Source organism: Sipha flava, unplaced genomic scaffold, assembly GCF_003268045.1.
Source record: "Sipha flava isolate LNK unplaced genomic scaffold, YSA_version1 133_pilon_pilon, whole genome shotgun sequence".
In the NCBI taxonomy this organism is placed as follows: domain Eukaryota; kingdom Metazoa; phylum Arthropoda; class Insecta; order Hemiptera; family Aphididae; genus Sipha; species Sipha flava.
The window spans coordinates 989352-1011363 of NW_020271759.1; the positions used below are offsets into that span (position 1 = coordinate 989352).

Here is a 22012-nt window from a genome sequence, read left to right on the forward strand (position 1 = left end):
CTTTTTTGTTAATATTTAAGATTCATATTTATGGTTACAATTATAATGTAACTTATTTTTTAGTTAATGATATAACATTATTAATTATGGTATCAAGTAAATAAATGCAGGATTATAATATTTTTAAAATATTTGTTCTTAGTTTCTACTGGCAATTAGAAATTATAAGTAAAAAAGGCTATAAATGAAATGAATTATTAATCTTAAATTGTCATTTAACAGTAATTGTAATTGTGTAATACTTATAAATGGTTTAGTAGTAAAATATTAATTAAGTAAATAGTTATAAAATAATACTATTAGTAAACGAAATGCAAAATATAATAAAAAATAATTAAGAAATGTTAATTTTTTTAAATAAAAGAGGTAACTTTATAAAAATTTAAAAATCTGTTTTTTTTTTGTGATAATTTAATAAGATTATTAAGTTCCTTAAAGTTGTCCATTTTCTAAATGAGCAATGAAATCTAAATAACGTCTCCGTCCATCAATGTACAACATTGAATCTAAAAACAAATATATTTAATTAATTAATATATATTCATCTATTTTTGTTTTAATTTATTATCATTACCATGATAGTTTTGAGGTAACACTGCATCAACATTATTGGGTGCAACAAAAACATGGTAAAATGAATTTGAAGTCAAACTCTTTTTACTTTCGATTTCATCAACTTTAGCAATGATTTCTACTATCATTACTCTACCACTAGTATAACATATCTAATAGATGAAATAATAATTATTCAAAATAATGATAGATCACATAAAAATTAATAATAATTTATGTTTACTTTTCCAATTAATTTCAGTTTGCTACCGATTGGAACAGGTTTTCTGAATGTAATGCTATTAATTGCTTGTGATTTAACTCTTGTTTTACTATGAACACTTGCAACTAAAAATGCAAGTTCAGTAGCAACACGCATCAAATAACCACCAAAAACAGTATTGTGTAGATTTCGGTCCTTAAAAAAATAAAATAGTCTAAAATGAATACGAGCAATATCAAATTACTTTTAAGTTTTATATACTTCAGGATGGCAAAGGATATTAGTTTCAATTTCAGTGTCATCCATCCACACACTACTAGCTGGCAATACTTTATTACCAATCATTGGTTCTTTTCCATCAACTGTTTTCATAAATGTTTCATATATTAAGGATTGTTCTTCTGGCGTTGGCATTTTATTTAATATAGAGTTTTGTCGAGCCCTTTTCCTATCTTCATTTTTTTCTAAATAAAATATTTTATATTTTTGTTTACACAGAATAAATCATTATGATTTTTTATACTTAAAAATATTGAACAGCATATTTACTAGCAGAAAGAATCATTAAATTTTTTTCACGTTCTCCTACTGGTTCTAAATGATTTACCATGACAGATGATGTGTTTGTTGGATCTCTTGCAACAAATACAAAATGAGCTCTAGTAATGCGCTCAAATTTACCATCATTTAATTGTTCCAACCATAAAGTGACCTCCATTGAAGTTTTTCCAACATGTGTTACTTGTCCACTGATGATTAAATCTTTATCAGGCTAAAATATTGAAATTATTATTATTATTATTTTTTTTTTTTAATTAGCTTCTAAAATCAATGAAGAATAAATAATACTAATTGAATTAGAAAACATAGATCTCTTTTTCAGGATATGTGAAAGGTTGCTGCTGCCTACCCCCGCCACCACTGAAAGTTAATTTAAGCGTTCAGAATTCTGGTTAAAATATACACACGAGTGTCTAATATTAAACTGTTTAGTTAAAAAAATTTTTTTTTTCCTGTAAAAAAGTGACTGAATAGCCATTTCTTAATTTTTATAACAGTTTTCATAATACAAATTTAAAATAAATTACGAAAAATAAAGTAAAATACATAACACTTAAAATGGTTTGAGTAATGTATTGAAATACGGTAAATAAAAATAAATAAAAACGTAGTCATATACCTACTTAAACGAAAAATAAAATTAATTTGATAAATAATCATAATTAATCATATAACGATTCCGCGTTCAATCGAGTTCTAAATATCACCAATAATGTCTTCTGGATTTTAATTTATAGCCATTTCTTGCTCTGTAGTTGAAAGCTATTTAATCTCTTGAATCATTGTACTTCTGAGTTTCATTAACACACTAAACCGTTATTATAGTATATAATATGTGTTTCAAAAATAAATTAAAATGTCTAGGACTGTATATAAAAATATAATAAAAATTATAATGTAATACAAAATCACATAAGACCAAATATGTCATCATTTTTATTTATTTTATGTATTTTTAGAAACAAAGCTCTATGTTTAGGGAATGCAACTGCATACCCTGCATACCCCCTGTGCATACCTTTGTTAGGAATATTGGTTCTTTTAGAAAATGTTTAAATTGTGAAGTTTGTTGAAAAAAAAGATTTTAGAGATTATAATTTTAGGTTATTTAATATTATTATTCATAAATTAACAATGTTATACTTATGATATAAACTTACAAATCTATTAGCATTAATGATAACATCGTCTACCAATAATGTTACAACAACATAAGGGGTTGGCACGTCCGTTGGCTGTTTAGGATTATAAATATGTTTCATTACAATCCAAACTAAAATAAAATGGTAATTAATTTTTTTATATTTATTTATTCTATTTCTTTTTTACCAGCAAAATGATCCATATCTTCTAACAGACGCCCAATTCTTAAGCCTTTAAATGTTGTTGTATACTTGTTTTGTAATGATAAATCTGTACTCAGAGGAACTATTGCTCTATCAAAACTGTCCTACAATAATTATTTACAATAAATACTATAGTATGTAACAAAAAAAAAAAAAAAAAAGGAATCACAATAGCAATCAGTTCTTGTTATTGATGGTTAAAGTCCTATCAAACAGCATACTAACTCAATACCATTAATATACAGATGCAGGCTGCAATGGTTTTTTTTCACTTAAAATACATTTACTACATACAAATCATTTTTTTTTTTTTAAAAATACAATTAAAATGTTGGCAAATCAATATAATATTCTATACAAGTGGTTCCCAATTAGTATGAAGCCGCCGACCCCTAGCTATAACTTAAATTGGTCCGGGGACCCCTCTTTTGTAAGAACTTTTTAATTTTATATAGTTATGAAAATGAAAAAAAATTTACGATTTATTTTAATTTGACAAACCTTTTTGTAATATTATACACACACATTATATAAAATATATATGTTAGCGTTAATGTATGAAATTCCATAATTCTATAAAATAACTTGTTATTCTATAGAATTACTGGTACTTTCAGTTAATGTATTGAATGAATCCATAAATACATACTAACTAGATATTTTATAAACTAACAATAAGGGTCTACAACATATTGTACTCGTATTTAAAACAATTATTATATTAAATACAAATATTCATTTATTTCACGTCAATTTATTAGAATTATTAAAATCTTAAATAAATTACAAATAAAAATAAAAAATCAATAATTATCAATAGTTTTATAAAATAGTATTATAAACTTATTTTATTATTATAGTTACAATTATTAAATTATTTTTTTTTTACAATTTACAATTTATATATTAGTACACGAACTTTTTCGATGGCATTTAGAGTTACAAAATAAATTATTTTTTAAACATATGCACCGTTTTGTGGTGCACTTTTGTTGACATGTGCATTTGAAAAACCTATAACCATTACCTAGTGATTGGAATTCGGATCCAGTTAATATTAAGCTGGATTCTAATCCAGTCCCGGTGCTCTATTTAACGATAACAATTTCATTCATTAGCGACAACCCAATCAATATTCTATACATTAGCTAGGTAGTAAAACCTTGTAATTTATACATTAACGTGCATATTTAGGAGTTTTATAAAATAACTACCTAGTTATTTAATAAAATAACGTGTTACAAACATTAACGCTAACATATATATATATATATATATATATATATATATATATATATAATAATTTCACTAAAATAAAATAAAAATATCATTAGAGTACTATACAACCACGGACCACCAATTGGGAACCTCTGTTCTATACTATATATATATATACTAGTATATATATATATATATATATATATATAGTTTACAGAAAAGTATCAGCCAAGTTTTCTTACATTCATAGAGCGAGCCGGTAGTTCACTTTGATCTTTAGGTAAATATTCAGATAACCACTTTCTATCTTCATTTTCATACTTTCCAGATAATCCCATAATATTAAATAATTTCAATTTAACTGAAATTGTATTAATTTGTAAATTATTTTATTCAAAAATTTTAGTAATTAAATATTACTATCTTCCATAGTTTGCAAATTAGAAATATCTAATGGTGGTGGATGTGCATCATTTTTCCAACTTCGGTAAATTTGCTGCATACATATTCCATGTCTTAGAGATTTTTTCATTCTAAAAACGAATTTAATTTTTAATTTTTTAAAAAAAATCATAAACTTCATGTATAAACCATGTTTATTCAACATATTGGTGGACACTCAATATTTTATTTTTTTCAGAAAAATGTTTAAAATAATAACATTTTTTAATTCCTGCTATATCACTACAGCCGTAATATATAAAAATGTATTTTTTATTTATTTATGAGTACAGTCAACTCTCGATATTCTGATGGATCAGACCAGAGGACTGACTCGATTAACGAAAACGCTGGACTAATGTAGCCTTACGTAATAACCCATTTTTACTTATTAAAAAACCTTTATTTTATTAAAACTTATAATTAACACTTATACTAATTTTTGACTTACTGTGAATTAATTTTTTATCGGTATAGGTTTAAAAAAAATTATAAATTTGTTTTTATTTTTTGTATAAAATAATGCTTATAAGACAACATTTTAAGATAAAATACAGCCAGATTACTGGACATACCGAATTATCAAACGACTGGATTATCGAGGGTCTACTGTATTTTATTATAATAAGTAATCTATAAAATAAATAACCTATTATGATAAAAATAATTGAAATTAATTATATTTACTAAAAATAGAAACAGCAATTGATGAGTAAATCCAACAACGTTATGTTAATCATATTTTTTTAAATATTTACATAGGGTTATATTCAGATGGATTACTACCAATTAAGATTATACCTTAGTATCCAATACATCAGGGATGGGAAACTGGCGGATCGTATCCGGCTTGCGTACTTTTTTTATCTGGCCGGCAGTGCCGGGTCAGTAGCGTAGATACAATTCTTTTCTGGGGGGGAGGGGGTTTAAGAGTAAGTTTTTAAGTGTTCGTAATATATCTTAAAACGAAATCATATATAATAATATTACATTTAAAATAGTGTTATTATGTCCCGTATTAATGAAAATTATTTTGTTATTCAATTTTTAATATATACCTAATCATAGTAAAATCAAAATATTTTACTATAATATATAAATATTAATAAATAATAATCAAATATCATTAAAAAAAAAATCTGTGGGGGGGTGGAAACCCTTTACACCCTCCCCGTAACTACGCCACTGTGCCGGGTTAACAAATTTGCCGCATGGGGGCAGATTTTAAAATACTGCCATTCACCCCCTCCCACCATAAACCAAAAAAAAATAAAAAAAAAAATATATATTTATACACAACATAGTTAAAATTGTTTAATTAATATATATTTATAAACATATTGTAACATCAGTCATTTTTAAATGTATAGATCTTAGTAGGAACTAAATATAAATACTTTAACACAAATGTATTCAATATAAGAAATTTACAACTATTATTTAGCTTTCTGTGTGCAAATTCTTTAATAATTTAATTCTAATCTATAATTTTTAGGACAATATTCTCAATAAACATTAGAGCCAACGATGACATATTCTCATTAGATAATTATATTCCTTGGTAGTTCTTGACTCTTTTTAAAACTGAGAAGGATCTCTCTCCGCTGGCATTTGAACATGGTATAGTTACAAAAAATGTTAAAGCTATTTCCACAATAGGAAATTAATCGTTTAACTTTGATGCTGTAAATGCTTCAAGAAAACTGTACATAGATAATTTTTCATCTTTTGAAAAATATTTCATTATTGTTTTAAATTGTATAATTTCGTTCTCAAGGTCTGGTTCTAAATTTTCTCTATAAATATTTACTTATTACATTGATTTTTATCGTAAAATATCATCATCAATTCCTTCCACATTTAAAAAAAAAAAACAAATAACTCATTTATTGCGGTGTATGCATTTTTATGAGCTTTCAACTCATATTGATTGAAAATAAAATATTAAGCACGTTTGTTTTTCAGTCAATCTTGATTCGTGAATCGAACTTCACAACGACGACAACTAAGACCACGAGACGAGAGAGAAAGATATGATAAAAACAATTGCTTGGTAGTGTATAAATAAATTATTTGAAATTATTAATAATAAATTTAATAATCTGATGGCTATGAATTATAATACATCCATAGAGATATACAGTGGCGCACACAGGAATTTTTCGCTAAACCTCAGTGGGTTAAGGTAAAAATATAACACATTTTACAATTAATAAAATTATGCAAATCCTTAATATATTTTGACTTAAATAATAGCATTGATAATAGAATAGACTGTTCTATAATCAATTACACTAGGTATTCAATACTAGCTCTTCATATTTCAAACTTGTAAAATTTGTAAATTTTAACCTAGACATCAGAGAAAATTTCGGGAGTGGGGGGTAAACCCCTTACCCCCCCCTCCTGTGTGCGCCACTAGAGATATATAAGGAATGCAACGAAAATAAAAATGCATAAGTCCTAGCGCTATATAATATTAATATGGTTTTACTATTAATACGCTGAACACCCACTGACGAAATAACTGAGCGGTTTAATATAATATATTATTATTATTATGATTTGATAAAATTGTTATTAATATTTTTCAATAATAAATTAATCATTTTTCCTAAAATCTAATATATACATTAGAAAAAGTCAAAACTTTTGTTTACGCCGTCAGCAAATTGCCGCTCCTAAAACTGTGCCACTCGGGGCAGCTGCCCCCTTTGCCCCTCCTTTTAACCCGACACTACTGGTTCGTGCTACATTTTTAAATCACTTTATAACATCTTAGCGTTTATTGGTATTTAATTTAATCACGTTGATCGTAAATATAGATATTATATTTTTCTCTAACATTGAACTCAAAATAAATCATTAGATGCCTAAATATAATATATATCCATATCGGAATAGTTAACATAGTTATTTTATTGTATTGGTTCAGTCGTAAAATTAAATGATTTAAAATAAATGCTAATGGTCAATAAACTTTCTTTCATTTTTACTTTCTTTACTATGATCCGCAAAAGTTATAAAAATTGACCCTCTTATTACTTTGAGTTGTCAGTGCCACAAAAACTGGGTGTGCCGCACATACGGGCTCCAAGGCTTACATAAATCTGGGGGGCCCCTAGTCCCAGCCTGAAATAAACTACATTTTACAAACACACAATTATTTAATAATAAAAACAATATTTTTTGAAATTCAGGTAAATTATTATTTCAGGTTGTTATAATATTTTAGAATAATATAATATTTATTTAACAATGATTCCATTGAGTATTTGAATAGGTATACAACATACCTACCTAAACTACTTAAATAAATTTAATACATAAATATGTAGTGAAGTATAATATACAACAGTTTTAGGTATTTAGTTTGATATATATATATACATATATCATACACTAACTGATGTGAAACGTGTTTTAAAACCTAAAAAAATTGATATTTAAATTGAACAAAAAAAAAAAATCCTAGGAAGGGGCCCAATATAATTACCGAACACGGGCCTCCTATTTTGTAGTTGCGAACCTATGAGTTGCCCATCCTTGTAATACATAATCAATTTCACTACTATAGTGTAAATCAAGGCCATAGCAAGATTTTTTTTTCTTTTGAGGGTGTAGTATAAATATGAGTATAAATATGTTTTTTGACGATCAAATTTTAAAATTTCAAACGTAATAGGCATTTAAAATCAATAAATTTTATTTAAAAAAAATTTCGTGGGTCAAACCTAAACTAACCTAAGCCATGGGGGTTAAATATAAACAATTTCGCTAAGTAGGGGTGCCAAATTATCATACCGTATTCTAAAATAGGGCGCACAAGATACTAGTAAAATGTACGAAGATAATGAGCAGAACTAAAGATTTTAGTATTACGCTTTATGAAACCTAAGACTTTCAGTGCTTTACAGGCAGTAACATTAATGTAGTGGTTGAAATCAAGAGAGGGACTGAAATGTATACCAATATCTTTAACAATAAAAACACGCTTCAAAGGCGAGCCATTGATGTGGTAAGTATTAAGTGTTTGGTTATGACGTCTAAAAAATGTCATAATTTGGCATTTGACTAAGTTCAACCTCAGACCAAGACACTGGACCCATTGTGGAAATTCGTCCAGTTAATATTGCAGAGTCAGGTAACAAGAAACATCACTAAAGTTCAAATAAATTTTGATATCATCTGCAAAGAGGAGAAATTTAATCTTGGTGATTAACTTACTGATAGAATTAACGAATAAGATGAAAAGTAAGGGACTAAGATGACCTCCTTATAGGAAACCAGAGGGTATATTATCTAAGTAATATATAATATAATAAATAAGCATAGGCGTGCGCAGACTTTATTCACAGGTTATGCAATAAGAAATATAGGGCCCCTCACAAATAAATTTTCTAATCTTCCCTTAATTTATTTGCATTTTCTTTTAACGCATATAAGATTCAAGTCACAATCTAAGTTTTTGCATATATACTACGTAGCTTCTTTACTTCCCTTAGAATCTAAAATTACACATCATTTTACAGTAGAATATTAAACAATGCACTGTAGAAATAAGTAGTTTGAAATTTGATTTATATTTATTAAAAAAAAATTTATTATTTATTTAAGATCAAGTATGTACTATATTGAATGCTTTTGAATAATTTTAACATATTTATAATGTTGTTATTTTATGGAGAGTACTTAAAATCTAAAGTTCAAGTCTTCTTTTTATCGGCACACATGCTTTGAATTCATCTATTACATCTTCAATATTGATTTCTGATGCCATCTTTTGCTCGATAAATATTAACATCAGTGAATCAAGACGTTCTTGTAACATAGTGTTCTAAGTTTAGACTTTACAATAGACAATTTAGAAAAATCCCTCTCACACGAGCAGCTTGTCACAGGTATTGTTGCAAATTGTGTTAAAGCTTTATTGAAGTTTGAAAATATTGTTTTCCGGTCGTTTTCTGATAACCAATTCAGCCATACTACAATTGTTTTAGTTGATAACCCTCTAATAGAAGTTCTATCAGACATATTTGTAATGAGCTTAATTTCAGACTCAAATGTAGTATTCAAATTAAATTTTTCCTTCAATATTGAAATATCATTACTATCAAGCTTTAATTGATTTAAATTTCCTGTGGCGGTAATTAAATTTAAAGTTTCTTAACTTAATAATAAATATGGGCCCCTCCAGTGGCGTAGCCAGGATTTTTAAATGTGGGGGGCTAACTACTTTTTTGGATAAGTAAGGTAAGAGAGGATATGAGAATTCAGCCTTACCCCCCCCTCACCATCTACCACCAAGTTTCTAAACGTAATTCAAGCATTTTAGTATAGTTTTAAAAATATTTATTAATATATAATTTATAATAATAATAATAATAATAATTTTAGTTTCAGTGTTCAGTCACTTGCTCCACTTTGACAGCTGCATCTTCTTAGGCGAATTTCTGGCAAATTCAGTTATTATTTCACTTTCATCGAATTGCTCTTTTTTATTTATATTAGCCATAGCTAACCCATTCAGTCTGTTTTCCGAAATGGTGCTTCTTAAAAAAATTTTTAAGCGATTAAGTGCTGAAAACGTTCTTTCCGGAGTGAAAGAGGTAACTGGTAACGTGGCGAATAATTGTAAAAGTATTTTAATGTTAGGTCGAAGATTGGTGTGATGAGAGAGTGAATCAAGAGCAGAATTCGGTTTTGGAATAGTATTTTGACTCCATTGTTGCCTCCATATGAACAGGTTAGCTCTGATTGTAGATGAGGTATCATCATGGAGATCTTGGACATATATTTTAGCAGTTTTTATAATATTTTTATCGTCATACATATTTAAATTGGCCGGAATAAGTCCTTCAAGTGGCATAACATCAATAAGCCTTTGATTAAAACGAGCATCCATTGATTCTATTAAATAGTCAAGATACATTATACATATAAACACGGCCCATGGGGGGGGGGCTATAGCCCCCTTAGCCCCCCCCCCTTGGCTACGCCACTGGGCCCCTCACATGAAGCCGCAGACTATGCAGCGGCATATCCTGCATACCCCGTGTGCACGCCTATGTAAATAAGTAATAATAAGTAACTATATAATAATCAATTTTTTATTAAAAATATACATTTACTCATCTAAAATTATAATATACTTTAGAGTTCTGGTATTATTAGAAAGAAAAATACTATAATTTAATTGAGTAACCAATAATATACTTGAATACTTTCAATTTTTACTAGAAAAAATTTAAAATAACAATCCATTATAATTGTAATACTAATTGTACACTGATATTATATGAAAGTATCCATTGAAAGTAAATTTATAGCTATGAAAATATCATCTAATTTTGAAAAAAATGTTTAGAATTAAAATTTGATAAAACTTTTAAGTAAGTAAATCTATGAGTTTATCCATCATATCTAATCACTTTTAAACAATAAATTGTTTATTTATCAACTATATATTATGTTATAAAAAAATTTAAATGTAAATTAATTATAGCTTCATGCATAATTTATCATTTAAATTAATCACAACTATATTAGATATCATTAACATATGTAATGTTTATTAATTTTATTATAGTAATTTAATAATAATAATAATAAGCAAAATAATTTTAAATAGTATTTCTGAATTGGTTGTTATTTGTTATTGATATGTTTTAATTAATATACACAGTTGTCAATAACAACAGATCTTCAAGTTTTATTTTTGTCCTAATTTTAACAAAATATTTAAAAATTTGACACAAAAGTAAATAATGCCACAAGGCTCTTTTCTCATCTAGGTACCTTAGTTACTATTCATAATTAAATATGACATAATTACCCAATCTTAATTTATCATTTCATAATTATATTTTCTTAACAAAACAATCATATTCTATATTATAATTCAATTTTACATAAATTTTGTTTATAACTTAAATTGTTTTTTTTATGTCGCAACATATTATATCATTTTAATAAATAATATAATCCTTAAGCTGATTATTATACTAAAGTATTGCTTTAACTAATAGTATGCTTAAATTCAAAATTCCTACCAATTTGAAAAATTCATCAACTAAGTTTTTCCTAATCTTTTTACACATTCCATGGTTTCATATCCCAAATCTTAAAAGATTGTATGATTTAATAGGTATTAGATTTTTTTCATAAATTTTAAGTTGGGTCTCATTATTTTGCTTTTTAGTTCTTTGGTCTTAGAGGAACACATTTATGACCTCTTAGACTCTAACATCTCAATATATTTATTGATTACCATTATTTGGTATTAAAACACCAAAGGAAATCATAGCATGGTTTGTGAAATTTATCAAATTTAGTGTACTTAAATATCTAGTGATATCTCTATTCCATTATCATTCCCATTACATTTATTAAGCAATTCATTAATTTAGTATCTCAATAATGTATATATGCACTTAATACTATATTTAGTAATAATAGTTAAGCTGCGTTTTTTCATAAAATAAAAGCCATTAAGAAAAAATAAAAATGCAAACTACTTTAATACATTTTAATGAATTATAATAATTTATTTATTAAGAATATTGGTAGGTACTTACAAAGACTCTGAAGATCTAAGGATGTTACTGAATATTTTAAGATTCATTGTATTTAGAAAAATTGACTAGAAAGAGTTGTTATAATAAACATATAAAATTTGGTTACTTGAAAATACAGAATATTTTGAAAAAAATTGTGATTTAAATCTTACACCACTTCTCCGATCAATTACAATTTAAAAGTTAGATCATAGATCTTTACAGATCATCATTCAACTTTTAACTATCATTTTATACTTTTGTAGACGAGAATGACTAAGCAGTGACGCAGTATGCACGAAACAATGACGGTGGTTGCTTTTAATTAGGAAAATAAATGAATAATAAATAATTAACAATATACAAAACAATAAACAGTTCATAGACCATTGGCCAAATACCTTTGGATAATGTGAATGAACGATAAAAAAAAGATATGATAAAATTACATAAACATAATATATTATGTCTATGTAAAATTAGTGACTAATCTACTATCATAGAACAATGTTATCTTTCCGAAATTATGTTAAGACCATAAACGTTTTACTATTGAGTATTAGGTCTATGGTTAAGACACGAAATTATTCTAGGATATCCATCAGCTGATTAATTAATTTTTTATTTTATGACTTTTAATCAGTTATTTGCTCTTATCAACGTTTTTAACATTCGTTTTCCTTCAAAGTTACGAAAATAAATTTATGTATTATTTCCCATATTTTACATGATAGTTATTTATAAAAAGCGCCATTTATAGTGTTATAATGGGACACACTTGGTCAGAATATTTTGCTTCGAAAACGACTCCGTTGAGAGATCAGCCATCACAATTTGAACCTCATTTTGGATTTTCAACGGAAAGACGAGAGAAAAGTAATGTATCTTCATTTTAATAAATGTTTCATTCAGTGCTTTATTTACGTTCAAACCATTTTTAGAAATGATTGCTTCATTAGCCGAAATGGAATCAGCAAAGGTTCCATTAGACGCCAGAGACTTTTGTGCACATATGTTACTAAATCTAAGAGGTTGTATCAGAGAAAACTTTCCGTTTAACAACAATTGTCACCACGAACGAGAAGAATATTATGAATGCCAGTATCATGAGTAAGCTGTTCAGTCATTTTATGTATTAATCATGATTTTAAATAATCAATAGGTAATAAGATTATGTGTCATTAGAACTGTGAATTGAATGAACTGTAGATGTGTTCATCAAATTTGTCAATGATATTTACTATATTGATGACTAAACTATGAAATTAAATTAAATAATTGAAAATCTATAGAATTAGATAAAAATAAATAAACTATTGAGAATTTAATAAAATATTTTGCATTATATTTTGTCTAGAAATTAAACTTAAATTTGTTAAAATTTGTTTCTTGTAATTATGTTTGTGTATTTGTAAATTAAATATTTTACTAAGGACTAAATTAAAATTTGAGGAACTTACATTTAAAGTCTGAGTTTTTTTATTACTTGTTCATGTTCTAAATATTTGTTTGCCTAGCAGACAAGGCCGTAATAGAAAAAAAAATGTTGGGGGGGGGTCTAACATTATTATTTAATACAATTTATAGTTAATAAATTATATTTACCGCTAAAATGTTTCTACTTTTGAAAATTTTGGGGGGGGTCCGGACCCCTGGATACCCCAGTTACAGCCTTGCTTGCAGAAATTGTATAACATTATAATTTAGTTCTCTGCTTACCTAAACTTCTAGTTAGTATTTATTTAAAATTAAATATTCAATATTTATGTATCCAAATTTTAGAAGAATACCCTAATATCCTAATATCCTAACCTGCTTCATTAAAAATAGACTTAGTTTTTTAGGATAGACAAACTAAAAATTGTTTTAATATAAAAATAATTCGTAGCTAGTTAAATTTATCACTATATTTGATAAATTATACTAGTATCTTTATATTAAATCAGAATTATTTTATATAATTAATATATTTTGGAACTAATTTTCTACCTCATACAATTTTACATGAACTATGAATTAAACTTCAAAAACTTAAGCATAAAAGTTTAAAATAAAGCTATACTACTTTTACCCATAAAATTATTTTAGTCATTAAAAAATTGTTTATAAATTTAGTTACTTGGATCGTATGAAGGACTATGAAAGAGAAAAGCGATTATTACACAGAAGACATAATTTGAGACAATCAGGTGCACCAAATGCAGAAGAAGGTACTATTAGTGCTTAAATGATATTTAGGTAATTATAATTTCTATACAATAAAGTTTTTGTAATTTTACATTTTATTAAATGAAATGTAGTTACTTTTAGTTTGATTTTAGTACCTTGGTATAATTACAAATTAAATATCGATTAAAAGGTTTAAATCAAGTTTTTGTTGTTTTATTTTTCATAATTAATTCATACAGAAATTAATAAAATCATTATATACTATTTACATTACTTTTTTTATTTATTTATTTTTTTTGTTCTATAATATTTTTGTATAAATATAGAACTTGAGTTTTAAGTGAGAAAAAACATTTTCTCAGGATTTAAATTTTAAATTATTGGTGTTATTTTAATGATATTTAAATTAAATTTATTTTTAGTTAAGTATTTTATTATATTAACAAGATTTCAATAATAAACATAATATAATGACGTCAACAGCAGTCTGCCAAAGGCTTCTCGCCATCATTATCATACACCCGGTCGGTGGGGCGAACTGTTGCCGTCAGCCAGATCAGAATTTGCTTGCGGTCTCGCGGTTGTTGTGAAAACAAATGCAACAAAATTAACTGAGAAACCCAAATTTATAATTATGCAAATGATACCTTCCATAAATTTGTGTTATTTTAGTCAGAATCTCACAAAAGCTATTCCTATCTCTAATAGTCAATATATGATTTTTAGTCAAATTTAGTATCTAAAAGTATTATAATATGAATATGTTATAATAATTATGGTATGAAATATGTGGTGAAGTTATTAGTTCTATAAATAATAAATAAATATTGTGTAAGAATAATCAGTGCTTGGAATTTAACTTTTATTTCCGAAAAAAAAATCTTAAGTATTAAACTAATAATTCTAAAAATTAAGCTAATACTTATATTTAAATTTATGTTAGTACCTACTTAGTGGCTATAACATGACTCCACTTTGGTAATTTTGGATTGTTATTTGGTTGAAAATCGAATCAAAAAAGATGTTATATGGTACAGATTTTGAAGTAGCAATCTCATGCACTTATTATTAATAATCAACCACTGAGATACTGTGTCTTTTCGTTTACAATTTTATACCCATATAGTGGTGGGTATCAGCACTGGACCTCTGAAAAGAGATAATGCATTACATTTTACTGAACTGGAACGCTATGCTTGAATTTATGACTAACTAGAACTGTGTTTATTTACTAATTTTTATTATTTTACTTAATATACTATATAATTACTTATATTACTTAAATACATTTAACAGGTTAGATTATATTTTTTTAGTTGTGGATTTCTATTGTAGTATAATTTTAATCCTGATTTTGGTGACTATGTGACTATGAGAGTTATGTTTTAAGAGTCACAATTTTTTACATTCTTGTATATATAGATACTACTATAGATCTATAGTGCTGAGTATTTTTTCTATTTATCTTTACTATATTGTCTTGTAAAAATAACCAACTTATAAATTTATAATTTTTTAACTTAATTAAGTTAATATTTGTCCGAGTTAAATAGTTAAAATTATTGTTAGTGACCATTTAGTTTTCTAGGTCAAAGGAATTTGGTTTTTTTTTTTATAATTCAATAGCTTTAGTGTTTGATATATTTTAATTTTACTGTTAAAAGTAGCATCAAAATTAAATTAATAACAAGATTTAAAAGACTTGTAATAGATTATAAAAACAAAAACAATATTAAAGTATTGTAATATGCTTGAAGAATCTTCCAGAAGACCAAATCAGTATTGTAGAAAATGTCTTGTAATATTTGAGCATATTTGGCTAACTCTGTGTTAAATCTATGAGTTAGTTAAATTGTGTGTAAATATTTTAACATTTAAATTCTAAAAGAAAATACTGTGTGAAACTAAGTGAAGCTTATTTTGTATTTACCAAAACTACAGGAGACTAAAGTCTATAATATTTTAAAATATAAAAGAATAAAACAGTTTTGATAATTTATAAGTTAAAAAATAATTTTTATAGTTCAAATAACATTTATAATTTATAGTGTAATGTGTTCTAGCAACATTTTATCAATAGTCGGGAATTTAACAATTAATTAATTCCTCTCAATTAAAATGTTAAGTCCATTCAATTTTACTTTTTCATTATATTTTATAAATTCAAGAAACTAAAACTTAAATTATTTTATAAATGCAATAAAGTAACATTATTAAAATGATATACTCAAGTACAGAAAGTGTATTCATATAAATATTTATATTATTTAATGTAATCATTGTATTAAACTTTCAATAATTAAAATAATATACATTAAAAAAATATTTAATAATAAATTTACATTTTATATTATATTACTACATTATATTTTATAATCATATTGTTAAATATTTATTACTCATAAATGTATGAAAATGTAATATTTGCTATAAAACAGCGTTTCTTATCCTTTTTTGTTGTCTAAAAAATAATATAATATACATATTATATAGTTTATATATACAATTTAATTTTAATGTGAATCTTAGAATTTTTTGATAACACTTAATTTGGTTCCACAGATGATAAGTGAACTCGTAACTCCTAAAACATCTACTACAATACTTATTTTTAATGAATGTGTATGACAATAAAGCTTTTTCAATTAACACAGTACTCATTATCAAATAATAAATAATTAATTAATTCAAATACATCAATTTTTACGTTTTTGGCCATTACCCTTTTTTTTCCGAGTACCCTGTCGTATCTTTTCGCCTAGTACTAGGGGTGCGCTTACCCCCGGTAGAAAAACGCTGCTATAAATGATAAAAATCCTAATAATATACTAGTCCATTTTATACTTCGATTTAATTTAAGTTAAAAAAATATACAAAATTGGTTTCTAAGGTAAAATTAGAATGAATTTATAAATTATATATTTATAAATGTTAATGACGATTTAAAATATATTTCATAGAAAAAATTTTTTTTTCAAAATCTCTATTAACGAAAAAAATAAATTTTGTAAACCAAATTGTGCTACTTATAATACTTACATATATGTATTTATTAATCTAATAAACTACCAAAACATAATAGGTATAATAAGTTATACTATACATTTTCTTATTAAATAGAAAATTAATTACATTTTAAGCGATTTAATTTATAGAAATATGTAAATGATAAAAAAATTAAAAATCTTTTCTTTTTATAATTACTTACTATTACTATATTAGGAGTACCTGGAAGTGTGACAATCTTAATAATCTATTAAATTACTAATAATTCACAATTCTTAATTTAATTTTTAAAGATAGATAATATACTAACAATTTGATTATGATGTATAAATTAGATGGATTGTACAATAATGTAATTACATTTGAAAAATACCACATAGCTCAAATGTTTAAAAAAAAAAGTTTAAAAAACTTAAACAATAATTAATTACTATTTTTTGAGAACTGTACATTTTATTACATATAAACATTATATCTAATAAATATATAATAAGATTTGTTAAACATTTTTTTCAGAGAAATTACAAATATTTTGAAGAAACACAAAAAAATATGGTCTATAGGTATATTTAGAATGTGTTATAGATATTTTATTTTAATTTATGTAATACAATAATCAATAAAGCTCACTTTATATTGATAAGTAAAAAAATGTACAAATTAATTTAAATACTAAGTAAAAAAAATAAGAAAAAAAACTTACAATTAATCATAATTGATACTACAAATTAATTTATAATATTCATATTATAATTTATACTTCTGGAAGACATCCCGTCAATAAGTACTGGTTTCAAATGGTGCTAGACAGTATATAACTCTACCCACCAATACGAAACCAGTACTCGCATTAGGGATACGTTTTCCTGCTAAGTTAATATGTGTACAAGAGAGTCTTACAAATACTACGAGTATCCTTCTGAATCCTTTAACTTATATACGCAGAATGGTTTTCTTTGTTGTACCTAAATGAGGTATAGAGAGAAAAGGTACAACACTGCATAGTAGTCGTTTGTTTCCGTCTGCTTGATTCATAAAAATCATATTATATTTTAAGTTTTATTGTTTGAAAATATTTGGCCTTAACTTACGTGCGAGTATGATTTCCTCAGGGTTGATGGGAACGCATGGTAATGCAAGACGACTGTCGAAACCCGATAGCTGGTGGCTTACGGTCTCGTACCACCGGTGTCTGGTAACAATATTATAAGGCTTCTTGTTGGTCAATGAATAAAACTTGTTTTGTCTTTCTTTATTTTATTTTTTTTTCCAGTTAAATCCAGCGAAAATTTTAAACTGAGCACTTGTCTTCGTTGTTTTAATTTCATGATGAGCGATTTACAAACTGTAAAATATATATTAGATACTTAATCACCTTGGTTTTATGCAAAGTAGATTGACAAAATTGTTTTTTTCATTGTCAATAAATTAAACTATTATACCTTAGCTTAGTTTTGATTTCATATTTTTTTATTGGATATTATTTAAATATAAATAAAAACATATCCTGGATATTCATCTTATGAATTATATGTTTATATATAGTGATTATTCGAAAAAAATATTTTAAAGTGGGTATAATCTAATCGTTAATTGATTAATATAAAATCTCGCCATTTTAATATAAATATTCCAATTTATTATTTAAGTTTAACATACCTACTCATTAAACTAACATTACGGGTATACTTCATAATTTAACTGATTGGATGAATAATTAACCAATAACCTGTCTATATTATAGTGTATAAAAACAAATTGAAATAAAAACTATTTATCTTACACGTAATCGTTGTTTTGTTCGAAAATGTCCAAATTTCCCAAATTCTATTAAACTCGGATTGTACGTTTTTGTTGGTTCATTATTTTTTAAATTAAATATATCTAAATTTAATGACCTTATAACCTAATACTAAACATCATCAAACCAATTATGTCCACTGAAATTGCTCAAGGCCATCGGAACTTATATAATGAATAATATAGATGTGTATTTTGATACAATAACTAGTGGTTTGAACAAATGATATACAAACAATTTTATTCCGCGGAATAAACGCCTTATGATTTTCTTAAAAAATATATTTATACAATTTTAAAATGGGGACAGTTATTTATGATAGCAATTATTAAAATACAAAACACTGACCTAATATATATAATTTATACTCACAACAATTAAAAATAAAAATAAATGATTATTTATGTATATTCTTCGAAAAGTCAAGTTATTCTTATTCGTTAAATTATTAAACTATTTATAAAAACAAGACTGTTATAAATGTTCCATCTAAATACACGTATATCACTTAAGATTTGCTACGAAATTATTGTAAAAATTTCTTTCACCAAGCTTACTTTTTGTCGTATATAGTGTTTAAGTACAATATTATTAATTTTTGACGAAACGTGTGCATCACCATCTTTTTGGGTGATGTCGTTTGGACAAAATGCTAGGAAGGAAGGATGGATAAAAAATCGGATTTTGGCCCCCACTGATCTCGTTATATGTGTGTATATAGTATACACATGTCTGTTTCACCCGCTTGATCCGCATAAAACTAAATAATTTATATATACGCGCGGTGCTCAGGTATCTACTACGCTCAGGTAGACACCAGCCGGCATATTTACTACATACATACATATATACATACGTGTGTAATGATAGCGGCCTCCCTTGTACAAATGCAATTTGTGAACCAACCCCCGCGGGTTTTTAATCCACAACATTCCACCGGGTTGCTATTACAGATGTAATGCCTCTAGTATTATACTGTACATATATATATATATATATATGTTATTTATATTGTTGTTAAATCGCTTTACGATTGAACACAACCATGTGTAAGTAATTTTTTTATTTAATTTTTGGTTTGCCCTCTGCCAATAAGGATGCGTATTATTAAAAACTTACAATATAATATCTATAAAGCGAACCTAGCTACAATAAGGGCAGCATTTGTTTATTACATAGTTGTATTCTAATAAAACGTAGAAAAAATAAATAAATATGTTACCGGCACTTCCGAGTTGGTAGCAGTATCAAGTGATGTATACGCGATATGCGTCTTGACGATGCTGTTGATCGTGGTGGGAAAATGCAAACATGTCACGCAGTCCCTGCCGTGGTCGTCGTAGCATTTCGGACGTGTACACACACCACCGATGCGGCCGCGGCCGCGAACGAGGGAAAACGCGAAACGATCGCGAGGCGCGCGCCAACACTACTCGTCGCGTCAAGCAAGCGCGCTCCACGCACGAATCCGCTGCGCATCGCGCGATCGGTTTTTTTTCCCCTCTCGGTTTTCCGTGCGGCGACGGACTCGCCCGATCGGTGCCGTGCCCGATGAATGAACACCCGACCGAGGCGAGCACACACACGTTTCGGTGGGAGTTTCGGACCAACGGCGGCGGCGGCAGTAATAATCGACTGGCGGGAAATTTTTTTTTTCTCTCCATTCTTCTTTTTCTATTCTTCTCCTCTCTCTCTCCGTCATCCTTATTCACGGTGTGTATCCTCGTTCTTGCGCGCACACTACTGCTGCAGTGTTGGTTTTTAATACTCACAGAGTGCGTATACACGCACGACGACGCCGCCGCCACACGCGTATAATTTATATAGGGGAGAGTGGATCCCTTTTCCTGCTATTGTTTGCAGTTCTCCGCGCAGAAGTCGTCATCGGTGGTGGTGGTGGTAGTGATGGTGGTGGCGGCAGCTATATTGCGGGGCCATCGCGCGAAGCCAAAAAAGGGTGTACGGAGTGAGCGAAAAAATAGTAAAATAGCATCAACGCGCATATACGTATATATTTATATAAACCTTTTACGTGTATCGCACGCCTATTGTACGGCGTCAACCCGTTATTAATACTTATACCCGTGTAATAATAATATATTTTATTTTAAATATTATATTCATAAATGTATAGGGGAACATAGGGTGGGAATACATGAGGTAAGATGGGACAACTGGATTTCTCCATAATCAGTGATAATTTTATAAATACAACATCTTTGAATGGTTTTGTGGAGGTATGTCAGGCGGTTTATAATAAGAAATAAATGTTGACTGATTGAAATTGCATATTATCAGTGTTTTTTAATTTTTGCTTTCTAACCAGTTAATGTGTGCAAAAGTTAACATCATTCTAAGGTAAGTAAAGTTAATTTTTTTTTAACAAATTTTTTTGATAGATTTATACACTTCCGCAGTTTAATATTATTCAATAATATTTAAACATATAAAGAATTTTATTGTATAGGTTTAATTGAAAATTATTGGTTATCCGGGGCATAATGAAATAAATTAATGGGGGCATGACGGGACATGCCTATTCCACAAAGGTCAAATGAAGAAACATCTATTCCTAAAAGAAAAAGTTTAAACAGAGGAAAAATCATTGTTTTTACGGAATCCTCATACAAAAATGAACTTGAAAAAAAATAAGAATGGTTAAATCAGTAATTAAAAGGAAATCATTAAAAAAAAAAATAAAAATAAACCCGTCATAAAAAAAGAGAAGAAAAAAAAGATACTCAATTCATACACAAATAACGAAGATATGTTCACAGAATTCATTTATTGTGGCCATTATTTAGCAGAATCAATTGAAGATTGGATATGTTGTCAGAGTTGCGAAAAATGGGCCCATTTGTCTTGTTCTGGAAAGGATGAAGAAGAAAACATCACGTACATATGTGAACATAGTTTATAATTATAAATATTTATGAAAAGTTAAAAATGAAACAGTTAAGTCTGAGAAAGTATTATTTTTAATTTCTAAATAGGTTTTTTTTTTGTTATTTTAATGTTAAATTGTATAGGGTATTTAATCTTTATTAAATAAATTATATTTATTGTTAAATTTAACTTTATTTTATATTTGTGTGATATTTGGTACCTAACATTATTTATTTAGATATAAGTATGCATA

The 22012-nt window shown here is 26.8% G+C and overlaps 2 protein-coding genes and 2 long non-coding RNA genes across 9 annotated transcripts; 2 read left to right on the forward strand and 2 right to left on the reverse strand.

Moving 5' to 3' along the window:
- Positions 1-367: 367 nt before the first annotated feature.
- Positions 368-12462, reverse strand: LOC112679256 (acyl-coenzyme A thioesterase 9, mitochondrial-like). Of its 3 annotated transcripts, none has more exons than XM_025548983.1 (11): positions 12071-12416; positions 11919-11983; positions 4321-4433; positions 4143-4261; positions 2666-2786; positions 2497-2609; positions 1325-1547; positions 1037-1239; positions 797-970; positions 575-725; positions 368-506 (listed from the first exon to the last, which is right to left on the reverse strand). In XM_025548983.1, exons 2-11 carry the CDS (start codon positions 11963-11965, stop codon positions 433-435), a joined length of 1338 nt encoding a protein of 445 aa, XP_025404768.1. In that variant the 5' UTR covers positions 11966-11983; positions 12071-12416; the 3' UTR covers positions 368-432. The 3 variants fall into 3 exon arrangements, with proteins under 3 accessions (XP_025404768.1, XP_025404770.1, XP_025404769.1); XM_025548984.1 differs by having other exon boundaries at positions 369-506; positions 11919-11945; positions 12025-12416; XM_025548985.1 differs by lacking the exons at positions 2497-2609; positions 2666-2786 and having other exon boundaries at positions 11919-12462.
- A 101-nt stretch (positions 12463-12563) lies between these two features.
- On the forward strand, positions 12564-17634 carry LOC112679257 (NADH dehydrogenase [ubiquinone] 1 beta subcomplex subunit 7). Of its 4 annotated transcripts, none has more exons than XM_025548988.1 (4): positions 12564-12773; positions 12839-13007; positions 14013-14135; positions 17589-17634. In XM_025548988.1, the coding sequence occupies exons 1-3, from the start codon at positions 12665-12667 to the stop codon at positions 14122-14124; spliced, it is 390 nt and encodes a 129-aa protein (XP_025404773.1). In that variant the 5' UTR covers positions 12564-12664; the 3' UTR covers positions 14125-14135; positions 17589-17634. The 4 variants fall into 4 exon arrangements, with proteins under 4 accessions (XP_025404773.1, XP_025404772.1, XP_025404774.1 ...); XM_025548987.1 differs by lacking the exon at positions 17589-17634 and adding an exon at positions 14550-14907; XM_025548989.1 differs by lacking the exon at positions 17589-17634 and adding an exon at positions 14553-14907.
- Positions 17635-17762: 128 nt separating this feature from the next.
- On the reverse strand, positions 17763-20404 carry LOC112679260. The gene is made up of 3 exons (XR_003148190.1): positions 20096-20404; positions 18164-18417; positions 17763-18094 (listed from the first exon to the last, which is right to left on the reverse strand). It is a non-coding gene; the product is annotated as an uncharacterized LOC112679260 (long non-coding RNA).
- Positions 20405-20578: 174 nt separating this feature from the next.
- LOC112679261 lies at positions 20579-21522 on the forward strand. The gene is made up of 2 exons (XR_003148191.1): positions 20579-21231; positions 21341-21522. It is a non-coding gene; the product is annotated as an uncharacterized LOC112679261 (long non-coding RNA).
- The last annotated feature ends 490 nt before the right edge of the window (positions 21523-22012 follow it).

Bases quoted from the DNA above. Each gene is read 5' to 3' on its own strand.
- LOC112679257 (XM_025548988.1), top strand. From the start codon at position 12,665: ATGGGACACACTTGGTCAGAATATTTTGCTTCGAAAACGACTCCGTTG. The intron at 12,774-12,838 runs GTAATGTATCTT...AACCATTTTTAG, and splicing joins AACGGAAAGACGAGAGAAAA to AAATGATTGCTTCATTAGCC. The intron at 13,008-14,012 runs GTAAGCTGTTCA...TTATAAATTTAG, and splicing joins TATGAATGCCAGTATCATGA to TTACTTGGATCGTATGAAGG.
- LOC112679256 (XM_025548983.1), bottom strand. From the start codon at position 11,965: ATGAATCTTAAAATATTCAGTAACATCCTTAGATCTTCAGAGTCTTT. The intron at 1,240-1,324 runs GTAAATATGCTG...TATTTTATTTAG, and splicing joins TTTAATGATTCTTTCTGCTA to AAAAAAATGAAGATAGGAAA. The intron at 971-1,036 runs GTATATAAAACT...TATTTTTTTAAG, and splicing joins ATATCCTTTGCCATCCTGAA to GACCGAAATCTACACAATAC.